General features: G+C 39.5%; 1 protein-coding gene across 1 annotated transcript in view; it reads left to right on the top strand.

Annotated features, from left to right (window-relative positions):
- TTN (titin) overlaps positions 1–23,853 on the top strand; it is a 281,341-nt gene that overhangs the window by 183,425 nt on the left and 74,063 nt on the right. Inside the window, exons 192-237 of the mRNA XM_049712583.1 lie at positions 658–755; positions 1,440–1,608; positions 1,706–1,972; positions 2,079–2,345; positions 2,438–2,716; positions 2,808–3,216; positions 3,321–3,445; positions 3,548–3,814; positions 4,594–4,863; positions 4,957–5,259; positions 5,348–5,650; positions 5,900–6,087; positions 6,178–6,292; positions 6,399–6,683; positions 6,783–6,934; positions 7,630–7,777; positions 8,089–8,266; positions 8,779–8,900; positions 8,994–9,281; positions 9,389–9,685; positions 9,807–9,993; positions 10,465–10,580; positions 10,673–10,972; positions 11,087–11,386; positions 11,480–11,585; positions 11,675–11,871; positions 11,955–12,260; positions 12,359–12,637; positions 13,186–13,485; positions 13,585–13,887; positions 14,005–14,370; positions 14,679–14,981; positions 15,113–15,412; positions 16,257–16,553; positions 16,657–16,941; positions 17,032–17,325; positions 18,644–18,943; positions 19,051–19,359; positions 19,448–19,638; positions 20,035–20,464; positions 21,779–22,087; positions 22,221–22,369; positions 22,456–22,488; positions 22,583–22,712; positions 22,802–23,101; positions 23,195–23,512. Of these exons, the coding sequence (XP_049568540.1) occupies positions 658–755; positions 1,440–1,608; positions 1,706–1,972; positions 2,079–2,345; positions 2,438–2,716; positions 2,808–3,216; positions 3,321–3,445; positions 3,548–3,814; positions 4,594–4,863; positions 4,957–5,259; positions 5,348–5,650; positions 5,900–6,087; positions 6,178–6,292; positions 6,399–6,683; positions 6,783–6,934; positions 7,630–7,777; positions 8,089–8,266; positions 8,779–8,900; positions 8,994–9,281; positions 9,389–9,685; positions 9,807–9,993; positions 10,465–10,580; positions 10,673–10,972; positions 11,087–11,386; positions 11,480–11,585; positions 11,675–11,871; positions 11,955–12,260; positions 12,359–12,637; positions 13,186–13,485; positions 13,585–13,887; positions 14,005–14,370; positions 14,679–14,981; positions 15,113–15,412; positions 16,257–16,553; positions 16,657–16,941; positions 17,032–17,325; positions 18,644–18,943; positions 19,051–19,359; positions 19,448–19,638; positions 20,035–20,464; positions 21,779–22,087; positions 22,221–22,369; positions 22,456–22,488; positions 22,583–22,712; positions 22,802–23,101; positions 23,195–23,512 (11,238 nt within the window). The remainder of the gene's footprint in view (positions 1–657; positions 756–1,439; positions 1,609–1,705; positions 1,973–2,078; positions 2,346–2,437; positions 2,717–2,807; positions 3,217–3,320; positions 3,446–3,547; positions 3,815–4,593; positions 4,864–4,956; positions 5,260–5,347; positions 5,651–5,899; positions 6,088–6,177; positions 6,293–6,398; positions 6,684–6,782; positions 6,935–7,629; positions 7,778–8,088; positions 8,267–8,778; positions 8,901–8,993; positions 9,282–9,388; positions 9,686–9,806; positions 9,994–10,464; positions 10,581–10,672; positions 10,973–11,086; positions 11,387–11,479; positions 11,586–11,674; positions 11,872–11,954; positions 12,261–12,358; positions 12,638–13,185; positions 13,486–13,584; positions 13,888–14,004; positions 14,371–14,678; positions 14,982–15,112; positions 15,413–16,256; positions 16,554–16,656; positions 16,942–17,031; positions 17,326–18,643; positions 18,944–19,050; positions 19,360–19,447; positions 19,639–20,034; positions 20,465–21,778; positions 22,088–22,220; positions 22,370–22,455; positions 22,489–22,582; positions 22,713–22,801; positions 23,102–23,194; positions 23,513–23,853) is intronic.

Genomic DNA, 23,853 nt, shown 5'->3' with positions numbered 1-23,853 from the left:
AAAGAAGGAAGGGCATGTGGGCAGCTCTCCAATCCTATATATCCACCAACTTAATTCTGGAGATAAATGAAACCAGAGATTTAAAAAAAAAATCACCCTTCCATTCAAAGCATGTTGTTTTGTCACACTAATGGACTTTATACCTGACTTATACGTGACCTCTTTGAAGCTGACACACACCAAAAAAGCTGAATGTATGTGATTTCAATTGCAAACTCATGTCTCTTAGCCATAGACAAGACTGATCATAGCTTTTCAAGCTGCACTATCATTGAATTCTTCTAATTTCTCAAAGATTATGCTGCCTGCCTTAAATAAGATAACGATTCTTTGCTACTGGTGATTCCTTTGACGATATCAACTTTCAACTCTGGAGAAGTATCAATGAAGATATTTCCTCCAGCTTTCATTCAGAACTGAGCTGGCGATAGATAGATAGATAGATAGCAAGAATTAGTTGGACATATATTATGCCACATAATTTTATGAAAACTAAGAGATATGTAAAATGCAAAGTATCACAACTGAATGGCAGCTCCAAGTGATTTCCAAATCAGCTGTAGCCTGCTAATACGAAAAAGCCTGCAAAAGCACCACAGTATGTCCGAGGGAATTTCTAGAAACCTCATTCTGAATTCTGATGACCTTCTCTTACAGCTCCTCATGTGGACTTCTTAAGACCACTCACCGATCTTCAAGTTAAAGAAAAAGAAATGGCTCGGTTTGAGTGTGAAATTTCCCGAGAAAATGCCAAGGTCTGTGATTGTGTGGTTGCTAACTTGTGTTTTCTGATAACTTTGTTTACTTTTGGTCTGACCAAAATGAAAAAAACAAACAAAAAAAATGAATCAAACCTCTCTCTAGTCATCACTTTACTTTTAGATCAATGATTATTACTTTAGTGTGAGATACATACTTGATTTAATTGTTTTCTTTTTAGTATTACTATTATTCGTTTGCTATTACTTGAAAAACACTGGACTTGCAATCAGGAGATTTAGATATTATTAATTTGAACCATAAGAAATTGATGTTTTCTTAGGTTAAAAACAATCAAATAAAAAAAAAACAATCAAATATCAGCAATTTCATATGTCTCGACTCAGTGCTCCTGGTTGCCATTAACTACCATTGGTGAGTCAACTTTGAGTCCTGGAAAACAAAGGAGTTGGTCTGCATGAAATCCAAGGCCCTCTACGGCTCTAATACATGATCCCATTATTTTTAATAACTGATAATAGTATCACAGCTGCTCACTTAATAATTGAAGCAGTTCTTGTTTTTTGGGGTTTGGTTATATTTACCACTTTGGTTCTTCTTCATAATGTAAAGTCTTATTGACTGCTTTTAGAAAAGCTTAGGATCATAGTTCCTCTTAAGGACACACATGTGAAGGGACAACAGAACTGATAAAGGTATTTTTTTTATCTTAAATATAGGTTCAGTGGTTTAAAGATGGTGCTGAAATTAAAAAGGGCAAAAAATATGACATCATATCTAAGGGAGCAGTCCGCATTCTTGTCGTCAACAAATGTCTAGTGGCTGATGAAGCAGAATATTCCTGTGAAGTAAGGACAGCGCGAACTTCCGGCATGCTGACAGTCCTGGGTAGGAATGAAGTCTTTCTTTGCAGGAGTACATGTGTTGGGGAAAAAAAAAAATTCCAGTTTAATTCAGTGTTTTTTGTTTTTAATTCTTCTTGCAGAAGAAGAAGCTGTCTTTACAAAAAATCTTACCAACATTGAAGTTAGTGAAACAGACACTGTAAAACTGGTTTGTGAAGTCTCCAAGCCCGGAGCAGAAGTAATTTGGTACAAAGGGGATGAAGAGATCATTGAAACAGGAAGATATGAAACACTTACTGTTGGACGAAAGAGAATCCTGACCATTCAGAATGCTCACCTGGAAGACACTGGCAACTACAACTGCCGACTCCCAAGTTCTCGAACCGATGGCAAAGTCAAAGTTCATGGTATGAAAATTACAGTGAATACTATTGTATTTTAAGAAAATCATACCTGTTGCATGTAAGGTACAAATGCTTAATTTTTCAATATCTTGCAACTTTTTCTTTCCAGAACTTGCTGCTGAATTTATCTCAAAGCCTCAAAACGTTGAAATACTTGAAGGAGAAAAGGCTGAATTTGTCTGCTCTCTATCAAAGGAAAGCTTTGCAGTCCAGTGGAAGAGAGATGATAAGACACTTGAATCTGGAGATAAATATGACATAATTGCTGATGGCAAAAAGAGGATCCTAGTTGTGAAAGATGCCACATTACAAGATATGGGCACTTATGTAGTCATGGCTGGGGCTGCCAGAGCAGCAGCTCACCTGACAGTAATTGGTAAGTTTGTTTGTGCTTCTTGGATTTACTTATATTTGCATCTACCACATTAGTACTTCTTCATACTACAAAATCTTGTTGATTGCTTTCAGAAAAACTCAGGATCATAGTTCCTCTGAAGAACACCCGTGTGAAGGAACAACAAGAAGCTGTCTTTAACTGTGAGGTCAATACCGAAGGTGCCAAAGCCAAATGGTTCAGAAATGAAGAAGCCATATTTGATAGTTCAAAATACATTATTCTCCAAAAAGACCTGGTCTACACCCTCAGAATCAGAGGTGCACAATTAGATGATCAAGCCAACTATAATGTGTCTCTGACCAATCACAGAGGTGAAAATGTTAAGAGTGCAGCCAATCTAATTGTAGAAGGTAAGTCACTTATTTGACATTAGAGATTTAAAAAATCAATTTCTATGATGAAAACAATTAAAATCAACACTCTTCTTCTCCTTTCCAACAGAGGAAGACCTTAGGATCACTGAGCCTCTTAAAGATATTGAAACAATGGAGAAGAAATCTGTCACATTCTGGTGCAAGGTGAACCGTCTCAATGTAACACTGAACTGGACCAAAAACGGAGAAGAGGTGGCTTTTGACAACCGTGTTTTATACAGAATTGATAAATATAAGCACTCTCTAATCATTAAAGACTGTGGCTTCCCAGATGAAGGTGAATACATTGTCACTGCTGGACAAGATAAATCTGTTGCTGAACTTCTCATCATAGAAGCCCCTACAGAATTTGTGGAACACTTGGAAGACCAGACAGTCACTGAGTTTGACGATGCTGTCTTCTCCTGCCAGCTCTCCAGAGAGAAAGCAAATGTAAAATGGTACAGAAACGGGAGAGAAATCAAAGAAGGCAAAAAGTACGTGAGAGCTTCTCAGTCTCTATTTCTGTAGCTATATATACAAGTTTGCCAATTTAGTGGTCATTATGCAAGCTAACCAATAATTCAATCTCTTCTTTTAGATACAAATTTGAAAAAGATGGCAGAACACATAGACTCATTATAAAAGACTGCAGGCTGGATGATGAATGTGAATATGCTTGTGGAGTAGAAGACAGGAGGTCTCGAGCTAGACTCTTTGTGGAAGGTACGTATTAAGTGAAAGGACAATTTTTAATTCTAGTACGTTTTTAAATGTTGTTAATCCCAATACAAACATGTTTGTATTTATTTCACATTTTCTTTTCAGAAATCCCTGTTGAGATCATCAGGCCTCCCCAAGACATCCTTGAAGCCCCTGGTACTGATGTTGTCTTTTTAGCTGAGCTCAACAAAGATAAGGTGGAAGTCCAGTGGCTAAAAAACAACATGATTATTGTCCAGGGTGATAAACACCAGATGATGAGTGAAGGAAAGATACACAGGCTACAGGTCTGTGACATTAAGCCCCGTGACCAGGGTGAATACAGATTTATTGCCAAAGACAAAGAAGCCAGAGCTAAGCTTGAACTGGCAGGTAAGTCCCTTTCTTTTATTTTCAAACATCCTTACAATACCACAGATACTGGGTAGGTTTCAGATTTCACAGTTAATTAATGAGAAAATGTTTGTGAAAGCTTTTTATTCCGATTAAGCCTTGTCCACATGTTAACTATTCTAATTCCTCTTACCACCAAGTGTCCTGAGTAAGAGGAAATTGATAGCATTGCTCTTTACATGCGATAATCTTGCACAGCTCCTGGCACATGGCAGCTGTTCGTTAACTCCTAGAATTAACCTATTGCCCTGAGAGTCTTCCCAGCAAACCCAGACCTAGAGACAGGCCCATTCTTTTCTACTTTCCAAATCCCTGTGGGGCCTCTTAGGTCTGTTCTCATCCTGACCCAAGCTTCCAAGACATCCTTAGAGGTTAGCAGTTTGAAAGAGCCATTAATGTACCTCTTGTGCGTAAGAACAAGTTTATCTGGTTTATCTTGAACTAAGTATGAGGTGCCTATTTTATATAAAAAACAAAAAACCAAAAACATGTTCTGTGCACTATATTCAGGCCTCTGTTATTATTATTGGCAAAGAATGGAGATGTTTGGTTTCATATCATACTTAGTCCTCTATTCTTCAGAGTCTGATAATTTGCAAAATAAGCCGTGAGAACTCTAAGTCAGCTAGTGTTCTCTCCTGTAAAGTTACTGTGACATGTAACCAGTATTTGCTAACAAATGCATAGTAAAGAAGCTATGGCATAGCTGGACTACAATAAATAACTCAAAAGCATTCACATTTTATTTTTCTCACTAGCCGCACCTAAAATCAAGACAGCTGACCAAAACCTGGTGGTTGATGTTGGCCAGCCTCTGACCATGGTGGTGCCCTATGATGCCTACCCCAAGGCAGAAGCTGAGTGGTTTAAAGAAAATGAACCTCTATCTTCAAAAACTGTTGATACTACAGCTGAACAGACTTCTTTCAGAATTTCAGAAGCCAAGAAAGGAGACAAAGGAAGGTATAAAATTGTGCTTCAGAACAAACATGGAAAAGCAGAAGCATTCATCAATTTACAAGTTATAGGTAAGCCCTTGAGTCACTTGGACTTTATTGGCAAAGCACAACTAAAAGCGTGATAACACACTAAAAAAAAAAAAATGTATATGTGAATTCCAGATGTTCCTGGGCCAGTACGTAACTTAGAAGTGACAGAAACATTTGATGGTGAAGTGAGCCTCGCTTGGGAAGAACCATTAACTGATGGTGGAAGCAAAATCATAGGTTATGTTGTTGAAAGACGTGACATCAAGAGAAAGACCTGGGTTCTGGCCACTGACCGTGCAGATAGTTGTGAGTTTACTGTCACTAGACTACAAAAAGGAGGAGTTGAGTACCTATTCCGTGTGAGCGCAAGAAACAGAGTCGGCACTGGTGAACCAGTAGAAACTGACAGTCCTGTAGAAGCAAGGAGTAAATATGGTAAGAAGTTTTTAAGTAAATTGTAAACTAGCTTATCTTTGCTTTTATCCCTGAGATAACCTAAAGCCCGTGTTTTCTGGATATCCAGATGTTCCAGGCCCTCCTTTGAATGTAACGATCACTGATGTGAACAGATTTGGTGTCTCATTGACATGGGAACCACCAGAGTATGATGGAGGTGCCGAGATCACAAACTACGTCATTGAATTAAGGGACAAGACTTCTATCAGATGGGAAACTGCCATGACAGTAAGAGCTGAAGAACTGTCTGCAACTGTCACTGATGTGGTGGAAGGACAGGAGTACAGTTTCCGGGTTAGGGCCCAAAACCGAATTGGAGTTGGAAAACCAAGTGCAGCCACACCCTTCATCAAAGTTGCTGATCCGATTGGTGAGTCCATCAAAAAAAGGGAAATAAGTAATCCATTTAATCAAGAAATTAAGCTTATCGATTAAAATAAATCAAATTAAACAGAAGTTAATGAAAAGAACATCAGAAAAATTTGAACAAAATTGTAGAAATCCAGACTGGGCCTGCTTGTATCCAGTGAATATGGGGATGATAGAAATGATTACAGCATTATCTTAATAAGCTGTCACTGAATTAAATGGTATGCTCCAACTCTTTCTTCCAATCCAGAGAGACCAAGTCCTCCTGTGAACCTAAACTCCTCAGATCAGACTCAGTCATCAGTTCAGGTCACATGGGAACCTCCTCTGAAAGATGGAGGAGGCCCAATATTGGGCTATATAATAGAACGATGTGAAGAAGGAAAAGATAATTGGATTCGTTGCAATAAGAAACTTGTCCCCGAACTGACTTACAAGGTAGGGCATGTGTATCTAAAATAAATAGTCGGTAAATGATCATGGACTTAAACGTATATGTATTTTACAAATATTGATTCATAATTTTAGGTTACTGGATTACAAAAAGGAAATAAATATTTATATCGAGTATCTGCAGAAAATGAAGCTGGTGTTTCAGATCCATCTGAAATTCTTGGTCCTCTAACTGCTGATGATGCATTTGGTAAATGGATATTTTATTTTTAGATGTGGGAATAGCACATAGCTACTTTGGGGTACCAGGGATTTAAATACAGTACTGGAAACTCATTAAGTTTTCTTTTTGGTAGTTGAACCAACAATGGATTTAAGTGCATTTAAAGATGGCCTGGAAGTTATTGTGCCAAATCCTATCAAGATCCTGGTTCCAAGTACAGGCTATCCAAGGCCAACTGCTACCTGGTCTTTTGGAGATAAAGTACTAGAAGCAGGAGACCGTGTGAAAATGAAAACCCTATCTGCCTATGCTGAGCTTATCATTTCTCCAAGTGAACGTCCAGACAAGGGCATTTACATGCTGAAGTTAGAAAATCGTGTGAAAGCAATTTCTGGGGAGATTGATGTCAGTGTAATTGGTAAGGAACGAAACTTTTGTGATCTAAGGTGATTTGACAGTATTAACAAATATTGGTTCAAGCTATTAATGACTTCTGACTGCATTTTTTTTTTACCAGCTCGCCCAAGTGCACCCAAAGAACTGAAATTCGGTGAGATAACCCAGGACTCAGTACATTTGACTTGGGAACCACCAGATGATGATGGAGGAAGTCCATTAACCGGATATGTTGTTGAAAAGCGAGAAGTCAGCCGGAAAACATGGACTAAAGTGAGTTTTGAGCAGCAACTACAGAAAAGAGAGTGGGGGAAATCCCGAAATGTCGAGATGCCTTGCAAAGTTTTTATGTTTTTACCTTTACCTTGCTGAAAAAGTACCTAAAACTTTTTAAAATGTATTGATGCTAATGCTTCCTGAGGTAGTTCAACCAAGATTTGGTGTAATTGCCTCATTTTGTGAGCCTTACCAGATTTTCAACTAGGTTTATTAAAAAATAAAACAAAACTTACCTACTCAGTTGGTACCTGATAAGTATCCAATATGCCCTTTTAAGCTATAAGCCATTCTAAGGACACTAAGTACTTAACTCCCTGGTGGTCATACTTCTTCTCACTCCACTAAATTACCTTAGTTGGCCTAATCTGCCATTTTCTCTCCTCAGTTTATACCATTACTGTTTTTTACCTTAATTTATCATATTTCTAATAACCAAGCTGGTAGAAAGAATCAACACCTTATCTGCCGACTTTTTAATGTGTACAAACTATGAAGCAGTTCCACCTTACATTAGGCGTCAAATATTATTATGTCTTACTTTGCAATTTTTTCCTTAATATGAAATCAACGTAAGAATAATCCTTAGCATTCAAAACAACTTCCATTTGTAACTCTGCTCATGGTAAAAATATTTTGACTTAGGCAGAGTTTTTGGAAAACAGTTTATTAACTGTATTGCTTTGTCCCAGGTTATAGACTCTGTGAGCAACCTAGAATTCACAGTTGCTGATCTTGTTCAAGGAAAAGAATATTTATTTAAAGTCTGTGCTCGTAACAAGTGTGGCCCTGGAGAACCCGCATATGTTGATGAACCTGTAAATATGTCAGCTCCTGCAAGTGAGTACATTCTTGATATTTTCTTACGTAGCCTCTTGTTACCTGTTTTTGCTTTTATTTTTATTTATGTATGTATTTATTTATTTGGCCATGCCACACAGCTTGTGGGATCTTAGCTCCCCGACCAGGGATCGAACCCATGTACCCTGCACTGGAAGCACAGAGTCCTAACCACTGGACCACCAGGGAATTCCCACCTGTTTTTGCTTTTAGACCTGGAGTTGAAGTTATGGGGGAAAGACACAGGTTGGCAGTATGGAGATTTCATAGATGGCCTATCTAAGACTGACTCTCTCTTTAAAATGCTATAGCGGTACCTGACCCACCAGAGAATATTAAGTGGAGAGATCGAACAGCCAAGAGCATCTTCCTAACATGGGATCCACCTAAACATGATGGTGGTTCACGCATCAAAGGATATCTAGTTGAAAAATGTCCACGTGGTTCTGATCGATGGGTCGCTTGTGGAGACCCAGTTGCAGAAACAAAGTAAGTTTTTAAATTATTTGGCACAAAAGTAAATATTTACTCTTACTAAAATGGGCTTTCTTTTGGAAAATCTAAATGTTAAGTTTAGAACTTCCTTGGTGTGCCTGACTTTTTTTTTTTTTTTGCGGTACGTGGGCCTCTCACTGCTGTGGCCTCTCCCGTTGCGGAGCACAGGCTCTGGACGCGCAGGCTCAGTGGCCATGGCTCACGGGCCCAGCCGCTACGCGGCACGTGGGATCTTCCCGGACCGGGGCACAAACCCGTGTCCCCTGCATTGGCAGGTGGACTCTCAACCACTGCGCCACCAGGGAAGCCCCTGCCTGTCTGATTTTTAAAAGTGCTGAACTTACCCTTTAATCAAGGTTTTCATTAGTTAAAATGTTGAAGCAATCCAGAATTAATTTAAAGGATAGTATTATACCAGGGGTATGAATTTTGGAAATATTATGAATACTACACAATGGAACAGATTAAATGCATTAAGTAAAATATCCTATTTTGTTTTCTGACAGAATGGAAGTAACAGGTCTTGAAGAAGGCCAGTGGTATGCCTATCGCGTGAAGGCCTTGAACAGGCTAGGAGCTAGCAAGCCAAGCAAACCCACAGAAGAAATCCAGGCTGTGGACACACAGGGTACTTACTTTTGGTTTTTGCTTTATGAGTCAGACTTTTGACTTTAATTCTGCCCAAATTTGGTAACATCGTAAATAATCTTTTCCAATTCAGAGGCTCCAGAAATTTTCCTCGACGTGAAGCTCCTTGCGGGTCTCACTGTAAAAGCAGGAACTAAGATTGAACTTCCTGCCACTGTAACTGGCAAACCTGAACCTAAAGTAACCTGGACAAAGGCTGATATGCTTCTGAAGCAGGACAAAAGAATCACCATTGAAAACGTTCCTAAAAAATCCACAGTGACGATCGTGGATAGTAAGAGAAGTGACAGTGGCACATACATTATCGAGGCCACGAACGTCTGTGGTCGGGCCACCGCTGTGGTAGAAGTGAACGTCTTAGGTAAGGGAGGCTCTCGTTTTAAAAATGGGCAAACTCGTTCCAGCTAATTTTGAAAATAAAACATATTAAACAAATGCTTTTCTCTGAGTGTGTACTGTCATCCACAGATAAACCTGGACCCCCAGCTGCTTTAGACATCATGGAAGTGACCAACGAGTCATGTCTTCTCACATGGAACCCACCACGCGATGACGGCGGATCTAAAATCACAAACTATGTCGTGGAGAGAAGAGCGACCGACAGTGATATGTGGCACAAGCTCTCGTCAACTGTCAAGGATACAAAGTTCAAGGCAACCAAATTAACACCCAATAAAGAATACATCTTCAGAGTTGCTGCAGAAAACATGTACGGTGTCGGTGAGCCAGTTCAGGCCACTCCAATAACAGCCAAATATCAGTTTGGTAAGTTTCTCATTAATCAGGTGGCTAAAAAAAAAAAAAAAAAGATACTTGTGTCAAAGTTGGATTTAGGTGTCATATTTATATACAGGACATATAACACATACGATTATCCTGTCTATAGATCCACCTGGACCTCCAACTCGCCTAGAACCTTCTGATATCACTAAGGATGCAGTGACCCTCACATGGTGTGAGCCAGATGACGACGGTGGCAGCCCCATCACGGGTTACTGGGTTGAAAGATTAGATCCTGATACTGATAAATGGGTTAGATGCAATAAGATGCCAATAAAGGATACAACATACAGGTACGCCCAAGCTCTCCATTAAGATGTCAAAAAAGTGGTGTATATAAATTTTCATTCTTTAGCATTCCTTTTGATTATACCTGATTATATATTACTATAAAATTTTAAATTATTTTTACTTATCTTTTCTATTACCACATAATTTCAAAAATGATATAAATTCCATTGAAGGGCACATTTCTTAATTTCTTACCATAAAATATGAACTGTCTGGAAGTTCCAAAGTGTTTGGTCCTCTAGTATATTATGGTAATGATTATTATTATAGATATTATAATTAGATTGGTACATGTGACCAAATCTAAAGTGTGTGACAGTTAAAAGGCAATTTTTAATTTATATTGAAATATTTCAGTTAAATATCCAAACCAGTTTTTCACAATTTAAATAAATTAGCTGCTTCTATGTGAAATAAACAGAGGTTTCTCCTTCTTATCGTGGTATTCAACTCACACTTTGTTCCTAATTCAGAGTGAAAGGTCTTACCAATAAGAAAAAATACAGATTCCGTGTGTTGGCTGATAATCTTGCTGGACCTGGAAAAGCAAGCAGATCAACTGAGCCAATCTTAATAAAGGATCCCATAGGTATTATTCATATATTTTCTGTGATTATTTTGAAGCTTATATTAATTCCTTTTGGCAAACCTCAATAATGGTTTCATTTCATTGGCTTGCAGATCCTCCATGGCCCCCTGGAAAACCAACCGTGAAAGATGTAGGCAAAACATCATTAATGCTGAATTGGACAAAGCCAGAACACGATGGAGGGGCAAAGATCGATTCTTACGTCATTGAAATGCTAAAGACTGGAACAGAGGACTGGGTCCGAGTGGCCGAAGGGGTTCCCACCACCGAGCATTTGTTCCCAGGGCTCATGGAAGGGCAAGAATACTCATTCCGAGTTAGAGCTGTGAACAAGGCGGGCGAAAGTGAACCCAGCGAACCCAGTGACTCTGTGCTTTGCCGGGAGAAACTTTGTAAGTCACTCTTAATTATTTCATCCCTGCTATCTAATCTCTTAGTGACTACTAGAAAATTTAGTGAAGACTGAATATTGGACAATAAGAAATTGAATTTTTTTTTTCCTTCAGATCCCCCATCACCACCTCGCTGGCTTGAAGTTATCAATATTACAAAAAATACAGCAGACCTAAAGTGGACAGTTCCTGAGAAAGATGGAGGGTCGCCCATCACCAACTACATTGTGGAAAAGAGAGATGTGAGGCGGAAAGGCTGGCAAACAGTGGACACAACTGTCAAGGACACCAAGTGCACAGTGACCCCACTGACCGAGGGTTCTTTATACGTGTTCCGAGTTGCTGCAGAAAATGCCATAGGACAGAGTGACTATTGTGAAGTCGAGGACTCTGTCCTGGCCAAAGACACCTTTAGTATGCTCTCTAACTTCATCTTCGTGACACCATTTGTAGTGGATTGTCACTTTTCTCCCTGGTTTTTCTAACCACTGAATATTTTGCTTTCAGCCACCCCTGGACCACCCTACGCTCTGACAGTGGTTGATGTGACGAAAGGACACGTTGACCTGAAGTGGGAACCACCTAAAAATGATGGTGGAAGACCAATACAGAGGTAGAATTTTAATTAACCCATAAAGAAAAATTTACATTCAGCTGAAAATTCTTTATTCATGCTCACGAAATGCTTTGTTATTTCAACAGATATGTCATTGAGAAGAAAGAAAAGTTAGGTACCCGTTGGGTGAAAGCTGCAAAGACCTCAGGACCTGACTGTAACTTTAAAGTAACTGATGTCATTGAAGGAACAGAGGTCCAGTTTCAGGTTCGGGCAGAGAATGAAGCTGGAGTTGGACACCCAAGCGAACCTACAGAAATCCTGAAAATTGAAGATCCAACAAGTAAGTAGTGTTGATTATACGAAGGATATTGTCTAGAGCTTGATGATGAGACTGTGGATGTGAATGTTTCACTCTCTTTTCAGGTCCTCCTTCACCTCCCCTTGATCTGCATGTGACTGATGCTGGGAGAAAGCATATTGCCATTGCTTGGAAGCCTCCAGAGAAAAATGGTGGAAGTCCTATTATAGGATACCATGTTGAAATGTGTCCAGTAGGCACTGAGAAATGGATGCGAGTTAATTCTCGCCCAATAAAAGACTTGAAATTCAAGGTTGAAGAAGGTGTTGTGCCCGACAAGGAGTATGTTCTGAGAGTGAGAGCCGTCAATGCTGTTGGTGTCAGTGAGCCATCTGAAATCTCCGAAAACGTGGTTGCCAAAGACCCAGACTGTAAGAACAGTTTCTTTTTATAATTAATAAAGTAGGCTTTACTCGTGCACTGCATTTTGACACACCCTTTTTTCCCCCTTTTGGATTATCTCTTACAGGCAAGCCAACAATTGATCTGGAGACTCATGACATTGTCGTCATTGAAGGTGAAAAATTAAGCATTCCTGTTCCCTTCAGAGCTGTCCCAGTTCCAACCGTTAGCTGGCATAAAGATGGCAAAGAAGTTAAAGCAAGTGATAGATTAACAATGAAGAAGGATCACATCTCTGCACACCTTGAAGTTCCCAAGAGTGTCCATGCAGATGCTGGAGTTTACACCATTACCCTGGAGAATAAGCTCGGCTCAGCAACTGCCTCAATCAATGTCAAAGTCATAGGTAATCATTCTTTGATGAAACACCGGACATTCTTCACCTGTTGGGAAAATTGGTTAACTCTGCAATGTTAGTATAAGTGGCTTCATGAGCTGGCCATTTGTAAACTAAGTGTCCTTTCGGATTATTTCTTCCCATATGAGAAGCAAAGCAATTCTGAAGAGATGAAATTGCTATTTAAACTCTGATTACACTAATTTACTTCTGTTGTAATTATTTGCATGTGAAGTACTAATTTAAATGAAAGATATGGCACACCCAAAGAATGTTTAAATAACCAATATTCATTTATTAATTGTATTTGTATGTTTTCATAGTGTTCTCAACCAGGAGTGGTAACATTTTCTGCCCGCTTCCCCCCCACACATGGATGGTGTTTCGAAATTTGGGGGGCCATTTTTGCTTGGAACAAAGACTAAGGGGGAAGTTACTGACATTTAGTAATTGGGAGCCAAGGATGCAAAATGGCCTGCAATGTCCTACTCAGAGTGTGCTCTTAATATGCTGACTTTTCAGGTTACAATAATAATTGTCAATTTGATTTCTAATAGGACTGCCTGGACCATGCAAAGATCTTAAAGCAAGTGATGTGACCAAGAGTTCTTGTAAATTAACCTGGGAACCTCCAGAATATGATGGTGGAAGCCCAATTCTTCATTACGTCCTAGAACGCAGAGAAGCTGGGAGGAGGACGTATATACCAGTCATGTCTGGTGAGAACAAACTGTCTTGGACTGTCAAAGATCTCATACCAAATGGTGAATACTTCTTCCGTGTTAAAGCTGTCAACAAGATTGGTGGAGGCGCATATATTGAACTGAAAAATCCAGTCATTGCTCAAGATCCGAAGCGTAAGTTTGAGCATGAATGTAATAGAGCTAAGAGTTAATATGCATTTTTTTTAAGAAGATGGGTTTCCCTATATTAACAGGTTTTTTCTTGTTCTTCAGAGCCCCCTGATCCACCTGTAGACGTTGAGGTACATAATCCTACTGCTGAGGCAATGACTATTACATGGAAGCCACCTTTGTACGATGGAGGGAGCAAGATAATGGGTTACATCATAGAGAAGATTGCTAAGGGTGAAGAGAGATGGAAGAGATGCAACGAACACCTGGTACCAGTCCTGACCTATACAGCAAAAGGCCTTGAAGAGGGAAAGGAATACCAATTCCGTGTGCGAGCAGAAAATGCTGCTGGTATTGGCGAACCTTCTCAGGCCACTCCTCCAACCAAAGCAGTAGATCCTATTGGTAAGCTGTGTTTAATGGGTTTGCCATTTTCCCATCGTAAAAGAAATGAGAATAAGGTTTTGTCAGATATTTTAATCAGAATTGAAAACAAACAATTACTGTTTTTAATCATTGCAGATGCCCCGAAAGTCATTATGAGAACAAGCCTAGAAGTGAGACGAGGTGATGAAATAGCACTCGATGCAATTATTTCTGGGTCACCTTACCCAACTATTACGTGGCTAAAGGATGAAAATGTTATCACACCAGAGGAAATTAGGAAGCGGGTAGCACCCTTGGTTAGGAGGAAGAAGGGTGAAGAAGTTCAAGAAGAAGAACCATTTGTCCTGCCTCTGACACAGCGTTTGAGTATTGACAGTAGTAAAAAAGGAGAATCTCAGCTACGTGTCCGAGATTCTCTCCGACCTGATCATGGCCTGTTTATGATCAAAGCTGAAAATGACCATGGTATTGCAAAAGCTCCTTGTACCGTCAGTGTGCTAGGTAAGTAGGTAAAACTACACTTTCCAATGGAAGAAAGTTAATATAAGAGTTTTGCGGGCAGTTAATAGAAGTGGGAAATAGCTTCAGCAAGGTATCCTCGGTCCCAATTTTTTCTCCTGGCTATGTAAAAGAAATCAACTGACCTTGTTATTCATTAGCTAATGTGATACAAAGATAGACAGATGTAGAAAAAACAGAGGTTTATGTCACAGAAGCACACTGTGTTTAGAAGCTTAGAAGCACACGAAACATTTACATTTTCCAGTGCTACACAAAATTTTAACCACTTCTGTCTTTCAAAATATCAGATATACCAGGACCACCAATCAACTTTGTATTTGAAGATATTAGAAAGACCTCAGTCATCTGTAAATGGGAACCACCCCTTGATGATGGTGGCAGTGAAATTTTAAACTACACTTTGGAAAAGAAAGACAAGGCAAAACCTGACTCAGAATGGATTGTCATCACTTCAACACTTAGACATTGCAAATATTCAGTGACAAAGCTGATTGAAGGAAAAGAGTACCTCTTCCGTGTCAGAGCTGAAAATAGGTTTGGGCCTGGACCACCATGTGTTTCAAAGCCACTTACAGCTAAAGATCCATTTGGTAAGGATCTTTAGCATTTAAACTTTGCCTTTTTATCATATGTTGGTATATACATTATCACAGCTTGTAAACTTGAATTTTCATGTCATCCTAGGGAATTAATTCAAATATGCCTTTTTAATTTTAATCAGAACCACCTGATGCACCCGATAAGCCCATTGTGGAAGATGTCACCAGTAACAGTATGCTAGTGAAATGGAATGAACCAAAAGATAATGGAAGCCCCATCTTGGGTTACTGGCTTGAAAAACGTGAGGTGAATAGCACACACTGGTCTCGTGTCAACCGAAACCTTCTGAATTCTTTGAAGACCAATGTAGAAGGCCTATTAGAGGGACTCACCTATGTCTTCAGAGTATGTGCCGAAAACGCAGCTGGACCTGGAAAGTTCAGTCCCCCCTCAGATCCCAAAACAGCACGTGATCCAATCTGTAAGTAATTCCTTAAGAAGAAAGTGGGGTATAGCATGGTCACTATAATTAACAGTACTGTTTTATATGCTTGAAAGTTGTTGAGAGTGTAGATCTTAAGTGTTATCAAAAAGTGGTAATTATGTGAGGGAGTGGTGGTGTTAACTAACATTATTGTGGCAATCATTTTGCAATATATACATGTATCAAATCATCACATTGTACACCTTAAACTTACATGTGTTATATGTCAATAATATCTATCTCAGTCAAGCTGGAAAAAAATCAAACTAAATACTAGCAATGACTATAGACAAATGTTGAGGTTGCAATGTAAAATTTTAAACATCTGTATTTATAACTTAAGCGCTTCACAAAGCAATAATTACCCATATTACATGCAACACACTGTGGAAAAAAAAAGTGGGGTCACGTAAGCTACTGCACATTTTAAAACCATCAGTGAGTTGTTTCTTTTAAATAAATTTATTTATTTATTTATTGGCTGCATTGGGTCTTCGGTGCTGAGTGCAGGCTTTCTCTAGTTGCGGCGAGCGGGGGCTACTCTTTGTTGCGGTGAGTGGGCTTCTCATTGCAGTGGCTCCTCTTGTTGTGGAGCACAGGCTCTAGGCACACGGGCTTCAGCAGTTATGGCACATGGGCTCAGTAGTTGTGGCTCGTGGGCTCTAGAGTGCAGGCTCAGTAGTTGTGGCACACAGGCTTAGTTGCTCTGTGGCATGTGGGATCCTCCCAGACCAGGGCTCGAACCCGTGTTCCCTGCATTGGCAGGCAGATTCTTAACCACTGTGCCGCCAGGGAAGTACCCATCAGTGAGTTTTGATTTCTGTGTCTGCATTCATTCTAGCTCCACCTGGGCCACCTGTCCCAAGAGTCAATGACACAAGTTCCACAACTATTGAACTAGCATGGGAACCCCCAGCTTTCAATGGTGGTGGGGAAATTGTTGGCTACTTTGTTGATAAGCAGCTGGTTGGCACAAATGAATGGTCCCGCTGCACAGAGAAGATGATCAAGGCCCGTGAGTACACTGTCAAAGAAATCCGAGAGGGTGCCGATTACAAACTTCGAGTGAGCGCTGTCAACGCTGCAGGTGAAGGACCGCCTGGAGAAACAGAACCCATTACTGTGGCTGAACCACAAGGTACTTAAAAGTTACATAAATAAGATGATGGATATTTTCCCAGTATGAGATTTTTTTTTCCCCATCTTTCTTGGGCTAATGTATGACTGTTCTCTTTCAACAGAGCCTCCAAATGTGGAACTAGATGTTTCTGTCAGGGCTGGGATACAGATCGTGGCTGGGAAGACTCTCAGAATTCCAGCTGTGGTAACTGGTCGTCCAGTGCCAACAAAAGTGTGGACCATAGAAGAAGGAGAGCTGGATAAAGACCGTGTTGAAATAGAGAACGTTGGAACCAAATCTGAACTAATTATCAAGAATGCATTAAGAAAAGATCATGGCAGATATGTGATTACAGCTACCAATAGCTGTGGTTCTAAATTTGCAGCAGCCCGGGTAGAAGTTTTTGGTAAGGAATATTACATGGATTTCCACAGGATTTTTCCTAAGTGATACTATCTCATTGCATTGATTTTTTTGTTGCCGTTTTATTTTTCAGATGTCCCTGGTCCAGTTCTTGATTTGAAACCCGTTGTAACAAACAGAAAAATGTGTCTGCTTAACTGGTCTGATCCAGCAGATGATGGAGGAAGTGATATCACGGGCTTTATTATTGAAAGAAAGGATGCTAAGATGCATACTTGGAGACAACCAATAGAGACTGAGAGGTCTAAATGTGACATCACAGGTCTCCTTGAGGGACAAGAATATATGTACCGTGTGATTGCCAAGAACAAGTTTGGCTGTGGCCCTCCTGTTGAAATAGGACCAATTCTTGCAGTTGATCCACTAGGTAAAAAAGAAGGTTTTCATTGTGTATATAAAGTAAATACTGATTGCTTCTAGTTATGTCACTTATGTATAGAGCTTTATGGCTTCAAACTCCCAACAGTCTCAAGATCTATAGCTGGAATAATGAGAAAGTAATGAGAAAGGTAAACTAAATAACTACCAGCAACTTTATACCATGTTTACAATAATTTCAATGTAATTTTTGCACAAAACTGGGCATGGTTTTGTGTGCTGAAAAACCTGAATCACTGGAGCTTAGCATAACCTAAAAATAGTTTAGAAATATTACATCTTAGTAAGAAAATACACTGGAGTAATTAATTTAATAGTCCAGTAGTCAAAGAGAGTTCACTGTTTTTGAAAGATTACAGGACAGAAATCTGCCTTAGCGTAAATGCTTTAGTCTTCCTTTAGCCCCTCAAGTCGTCCCCAGACTGGAAGGATGAGGGGGCACCAAAACCAGAAAGAGCCACCAAAGAATGGAAACCCAAAGGAGATCTCCTCGACCCGTATAAACAAATAGGAAGCCCTAATATTACACACACTTGATAATGCATGCTGACATCCCATCCTAGAAAGCCAAGTCTTTGAGGATGCCCCGTTCCCCAAGAGACAGAGGAGTTATTCCTCCACCACCACCACCCAAAAACAGGAACAAAATTACCTCCTCACTGTAACAGCTCATCTCAAAATGTCTACTACAGCTCAGGTTGTGCCAGAAAGAACAGAACAGAGTTGGACTTCTACCACTAAGCTCTGCTTCTGGTTGCGATAACAGTCAAGAGTGGATTGGGTCTAGTTTCACCATGCAAAGCTTATTCTTTCTATCTTGTCCTTCAGGACACAAAACTACAGCAGCATTACATAAATTCTCTTTCCACCCCCTGTTAAACCCACACTTGAGGCAACATGGTCCAAAGTGTGTTCAGTAGACATATCCATTTTCTGTTAATAAGAAAGGAACACTTGCTCTCAGCTGGTCACTCAAAGCAAAACTTCACAGACAGCCCTCCTAGGTCATTAAAATTAGAAGCTTTCCCACTGACAGAGGTAAAATATCTAAAATGCTAAATATAAAAAAGCATACATGCACCTCAATTTTTAATCAATAATCTTGACTATAGAGTTTACTAAGAGAAATTCTGACTATATGAATGCCTGTAATTCTGTTGACTGAGATATTCTGAGGATTTTAAAGACAGATGCAACAATATGCCAAACAGAAACCTATTTTTCACATAATTAATCCGAATTGAAATGTGATTTCTTACATGAATACTTATTTCATTCTTGTCATTTCAACCTGCCTCTGGTTAAAGGTCCTCCAACGTCTCCCGAGAGGCTGACATATACGGAAAGGAGCAAGTCCACTATCAACCTTGACTGGAAAGAGCCCCGCAGTAATGGTGGCTGCCCCATCCAAGGCTATATCATTGAAAAACGGCGTCATGACAAACCTGACTTTGAAAGAGTTAACAAGCGACTCTGCCCAACCACATCTCTTCTGGTTGAAGATCTTGATGAACACCAAATGTATGAGTTCCGTGTCAAGGCCGTCAACGAAATTGGTGAAAGCGAACCATCCCTGCCTCTTAATGTGGTCATACAAGATGATGAAGGTGTTGAATCTGAACATAATAATCATTTTAATGCACTTTATCTCATAGGTTGAGCAAACATCCTTATGACTTTGCTATTTTTTTTCCCCTTTCCCTTCTCTTTGCAGTGCCTCCAACTATTAAGTTGCGCCTGTCTGTTCGAGGAGACACCATCAAAGTTAAGGCGGGAGAGCCTGTTAACATCCCTGCAGATGTGACAGGCCTTCCAATGCCTAAAATTGAGTGGTCCAAGAATGAAACTGTGATTGAAAAACCCACCGATGCACTTAAGATAACCAAGGAAGAAGTATCCCGAAGTGAGGCAAAGACTGAGCTTAGCATTCCCAAAGCAACCCGGGAGGACAAAGGCACTTACACGGTGACTGCTTCTAATCGCCTTGGCTCAGTGTTCCGAAATGTCCATGTTGAAGTATACGGTAAGTGACACGCTTTCTTATAAAAAAAAGAAATCCAGTGTCTGTTTAAGAATTTGCTTCTCAATCTCCTCCTTTGGTTCCTTTTCAGATCGTCCGTCCCCACCAAGAAATCTTGCTGTTGTTGACATTAAAGCTGAATCTTGCCACTTAACGTGGGATGCCCCTCTAGACAATGGTGGGGGTGAAATCACCCATTATGTCATTGACAAACGCGATGCAAGCAGGAAGAAAGCTGAATGGGAAGAAGTCACCAACACTGCTGTAGAGAGGAGATATGGGGTAAACTCTTCTAAGTATTTTCTTATGCACACTTAAAGGACATAACTCTGAATTAACATCATTCTAGCATGACCTTGGAATTTAATGATTAAACTCAAAACCACACACAAAAAGCTTAAGTATAGTTTTTAGCATCTTGCACATAAAGCCACTTAGTAAATACTTTGATATACAGATCCTCTTTTACTTGAGAGAGCCACTATTAGGTGCAATAAATTTACACATTCTCATTTTAAAAGACTTTCTCCATGTTTGAGTGCAGAAACTCAGATAACTGAGTTTATAGAAGTATTTCTTTTTACAGTCTTCCCTACCAAAATAACTGGAATTTTAAAACAAGTGAAAATCAATGTAAGTATATTGTTTTTAAGAAATTATTGTTCATCTGATTTCTAGATCTGGAAACTTATCCCCAATGGTCAGTATGAGTTCCGAGTTAGGGCAGTGAATAAATATGGAACCAGCGATGAATGCAAATCAGATAAAGTGGTCATTCAAGATCCTTATCGCACTCCTGGACCTCCGGGAAAGCCAGTAGTTTTGGAGCGCACCAAAGGGTCGATGCTAGTGAGCTGGACTCCTCCTCTGGACAACGGTGGCTCTCCAATTACTGGCTACTGGCTGGAGAAGAGAGAAGAGGGAGGTGCCTACTGGTCACGTGTTAGCCGAGCACCGATAACCAAAGTGGGATTGAAAGGCGTGGAATTTAATGTTCCCCGTTTGATTGAAGGTGTTAAATACCAGTTCAGAGCGATGGCAATAAATGCTGCAGGAGTTGGCTCTCCCAGTGAACCATCAGACCTAGCTGTTGCAGGAGATCCCATATGTAAGTATACTTCCATTTCTGGAATTTATCAAGGGCAAAGCCACTAAATGGATAGCTCTGCTCTTAAAGTTCTTGTATATTTCTATGCCAAATTATTTCACTTATTAAAATAAAAAGTTTCATACTTATAGACTATCAGAAGTATATATGTATGTGTGTAGACATATATACACACACTATGCACACATATCTAATATGTACATATACATGTATATGCATACACATACATACAAAAACTCATACAGTGTTTAAACACTTAGATTAAATCTAGTATTGTATGAGGAATCACAATAACAAAGACCCTGGACTATAAGCTCCTCTCTGCTCCCATACCTTAAATAAACCTCTCTCTCATTAATTAGCTACTGTGGAAATTATCTCCCTCACTAAACAGTCAGACCCTCCAGTAGGAGTTCAACAAAAGCAAAAGGTTGTTAAATTTTCAATAGTATATATTGAATAAAGATATAAGATCTTCAAGCACAGTCTGTGAGGTCATATAAAAGAAAAAAACAATTCTGAAAGATCTATGAGCAGATCGGTTCAAAAATTAAAATACCATGGCCTTAATGATTAATTTCATTTGCTATATAAATGGATTTTCTGTGGGAAAAAAAATTCAGCTATTTGTTCAAAAGACTTAAAATAATCTAAGTTCTATACAGAGCATATATAAAAAATGAATTAGTCATTCATCCTGCAAGCTGGTAGTAAACATATGCTATGTGCAAAGAGCTGTCCTAGGCACTGGAGAGGAAAGAGCTATGGTTAAAAAGATGAATGGAGTAAAAGAATTTCCATAATCGTAAAGCACTGTCAGAAGTGTGATGGATTGTCACCCGATTAGGGACAGGGTCAACGGCTACAGTAAAGGGCTTAAGATTAGTTTGTGTTCAAAGGTTTACCAGCTAATGATGAAATCATTTTTTAATCTTAATTTTATGGTAGGTTAAATTAAAATAAGCTTTTAGTAGAGAATATTGCAGAATCTCTTCAAAGGGACCTCAAAAGTAAAATAGCTTTTCACCGATTGTGTGTAAATAGAATATTTCTCTATCTAGAGCTAGTCAGTAATCTTTCTACTCCCAGTTAGTTGTTTGCTTTCTTTGTTTTAGCATTAATGCTAAATGAAGATAGATTTTCTTATATTTCTCTTCTCTAGAAGGTAATTTATTCCTTTGGCATTCCTATTTTAATATTTTAATAGATTAAAAATAAGATATGGTCAGGTATAGTAAAACATTCTTATAGTATATAAATCTATCATCCCACCAGCTTCAAAATCTGACTTTTTTTAATTTATTTTTTTATTAGATCCACCTGGGCCACCTTCTCGCCCAGAGGTCAAAGATAAAACAAAGTCAAGCATCTCACTAGCGTGGAAACCTCCAGCCAAAGATGGTGGCAGTCCGATCAAAGGATACATTGTAGAAATGCAAGAAGAAGGTACTACTGACTGGAAAAGCGTAAACGAACCAGACAAACTTCTAACTACCTGTGAATGTGTGGTGCCGAATTTGAAAGAGCTCAGGAAGTACAGATTCCGAGTGAAAGCTGTCAATGAAGCTGGTGAATCTGAACCAAGTGATACAACTGGAGAGATCCCTGCCACTGATATTCAAGGTACTAGTCCTTAATCCATTTATGTATTCATCTTTTGATCTTATTATGAAACTGATTCATTTGTTGAAGACATCTCAATTACGTTTTTGAAAAAGGTGAGCTAAATCCTGTTATATTATCCATGGTATTACAGAGGTACCAGAAATTTTCATTGACATTGGAGCACAAGACTGTCTGATTTGTCAAGCTGGCACACAGATTAGGATTCCTGCTGTCATCAAGGGACGCCCAACACCAAAATCATCTTGGGAATTTGATGGAAAGGCAAAGAAGGCAATGAAGGTAAGAAAATTATAATTCTCTGCATCTCCCATTGACTCACTCTAAGGAATATTTACACTATAACTGACTATCTTCTTTTCTAATAGGATGGGGTTCATGACATACCTGAAGATGCACAGGTAAAAAACAAAAAACTGAAATGATTCAGAATCGGACTGACTTCAATACTACTATGATTTCATTCAGTGTATGACTGCTATTTTCTTTGTACAGCTGGAGACTGCTGAAAACTCATCCGTAATTATTATTCCGGAATGTAAACGATCTCATTCAGGCAAATACAGCATCACAGCCAAGAACAAAGCAGGACAAAAGACTGCAAATTGCAGAGTTAAAGTCATGGGTAAGAAAGACTTTAAAAGTTATTATGGAATAAGAACAAATTATTTTAAACAGGGCACCACTGTTTATATTGGGATTTGCATCCAACAGATGTACCAGGGCCACCCAAAGATCTGAAAGTCAGTGACATCACAAGGGGTAGTTGCAGGCTTACATGGAAGATGCCGGATGATGATGGAGGAGACAGGATCAAAGGCTATGTTATCGAGAAGAGGACTATTGATGGAAAAGCTTGGACTAAAGTCAATCCAAACTGTGGAAGCACTTCATTTGTAGTTCCTGACCTCATCTCTGAACAGCAATACTTCTTCCGCGTGCGGGCACAAAACCGTTTTGGTATTGGTGCTCCCGTGGAAACCATTCAGAGGACCACTGCCAGAGATCCAATATGTAAGTTTTTAAGTCTAAGATTAAAGTAGCTTCCTAAACTTGAAATATATTGTTATAAATAATGATTAATACTTTCTTTAACTATTTTTAAAGATCCTCCTGATCCCCCTATTAAACTCAAGATTGGCCTCATAACAAAGAACACAGTACATCTGTCATGGAAACCCCCAAAGAATGATGGGGGCTCCCCGGTCACCCACTATATTGTTGAGTGCCTTGCGTGGGATCCTACTGGGACAAAGAAAGAAGCATGGAAACAGTGCAATAAGCGCGATGTGGAAGAACTGGAGTTTACGGTGGAAGACCTGGTAGAGGGTGGGGAATATGAATTCAGAGTCAAAGCTGTCAATGCCGCAGGAGTCAGCAAACCTTCAGCCACTGTTGGCCCCGTGACTGTCAAAGACCAGACATGTAAGTACCAATGGGTTATCTATCAGAGAATGTCCTCTTCGTGAATGCCTTCCTAGATACTCAAGAACAGTCCAAAATAAAGAGATGTCTCTGTACGTCAGAAGCTACCACGGGTTCAGTCTGGACGTGGGCCCATTACCCAATCACTCATGCCCTCAACTTGCACAGAATTATCATATTTCCATACATATTACCTTTCCCTTACTGAAAGGAGATACTGTTTGGAATTTCCTTACTCGAATTTTTCTCCATGGCAGGCTGTTTTACTTACCAGAAATTAAAACAGTTCCTCTGCATGCTCCTCAAAAAGGGCAGAAAGTAACCAATTATTTGCTTAGCAA

Source organism: Orcinus orca, chromosome 7, assembly GCF_937001465.1.
Source record: "Orcinus orca chromosome 7, mOrcOrc1.1, whole genome shotgun sequence".
NCBI lineage: Eukaryota > Metazoa > Chordata > Mammalia > Artiodactyla > Delphinidae > Orcinus > Orcinus orca.
Note: the sequence above shows the minus strand (reverse complement) of the source record. Positions and strands in the feature narration are given on the sequence as shown.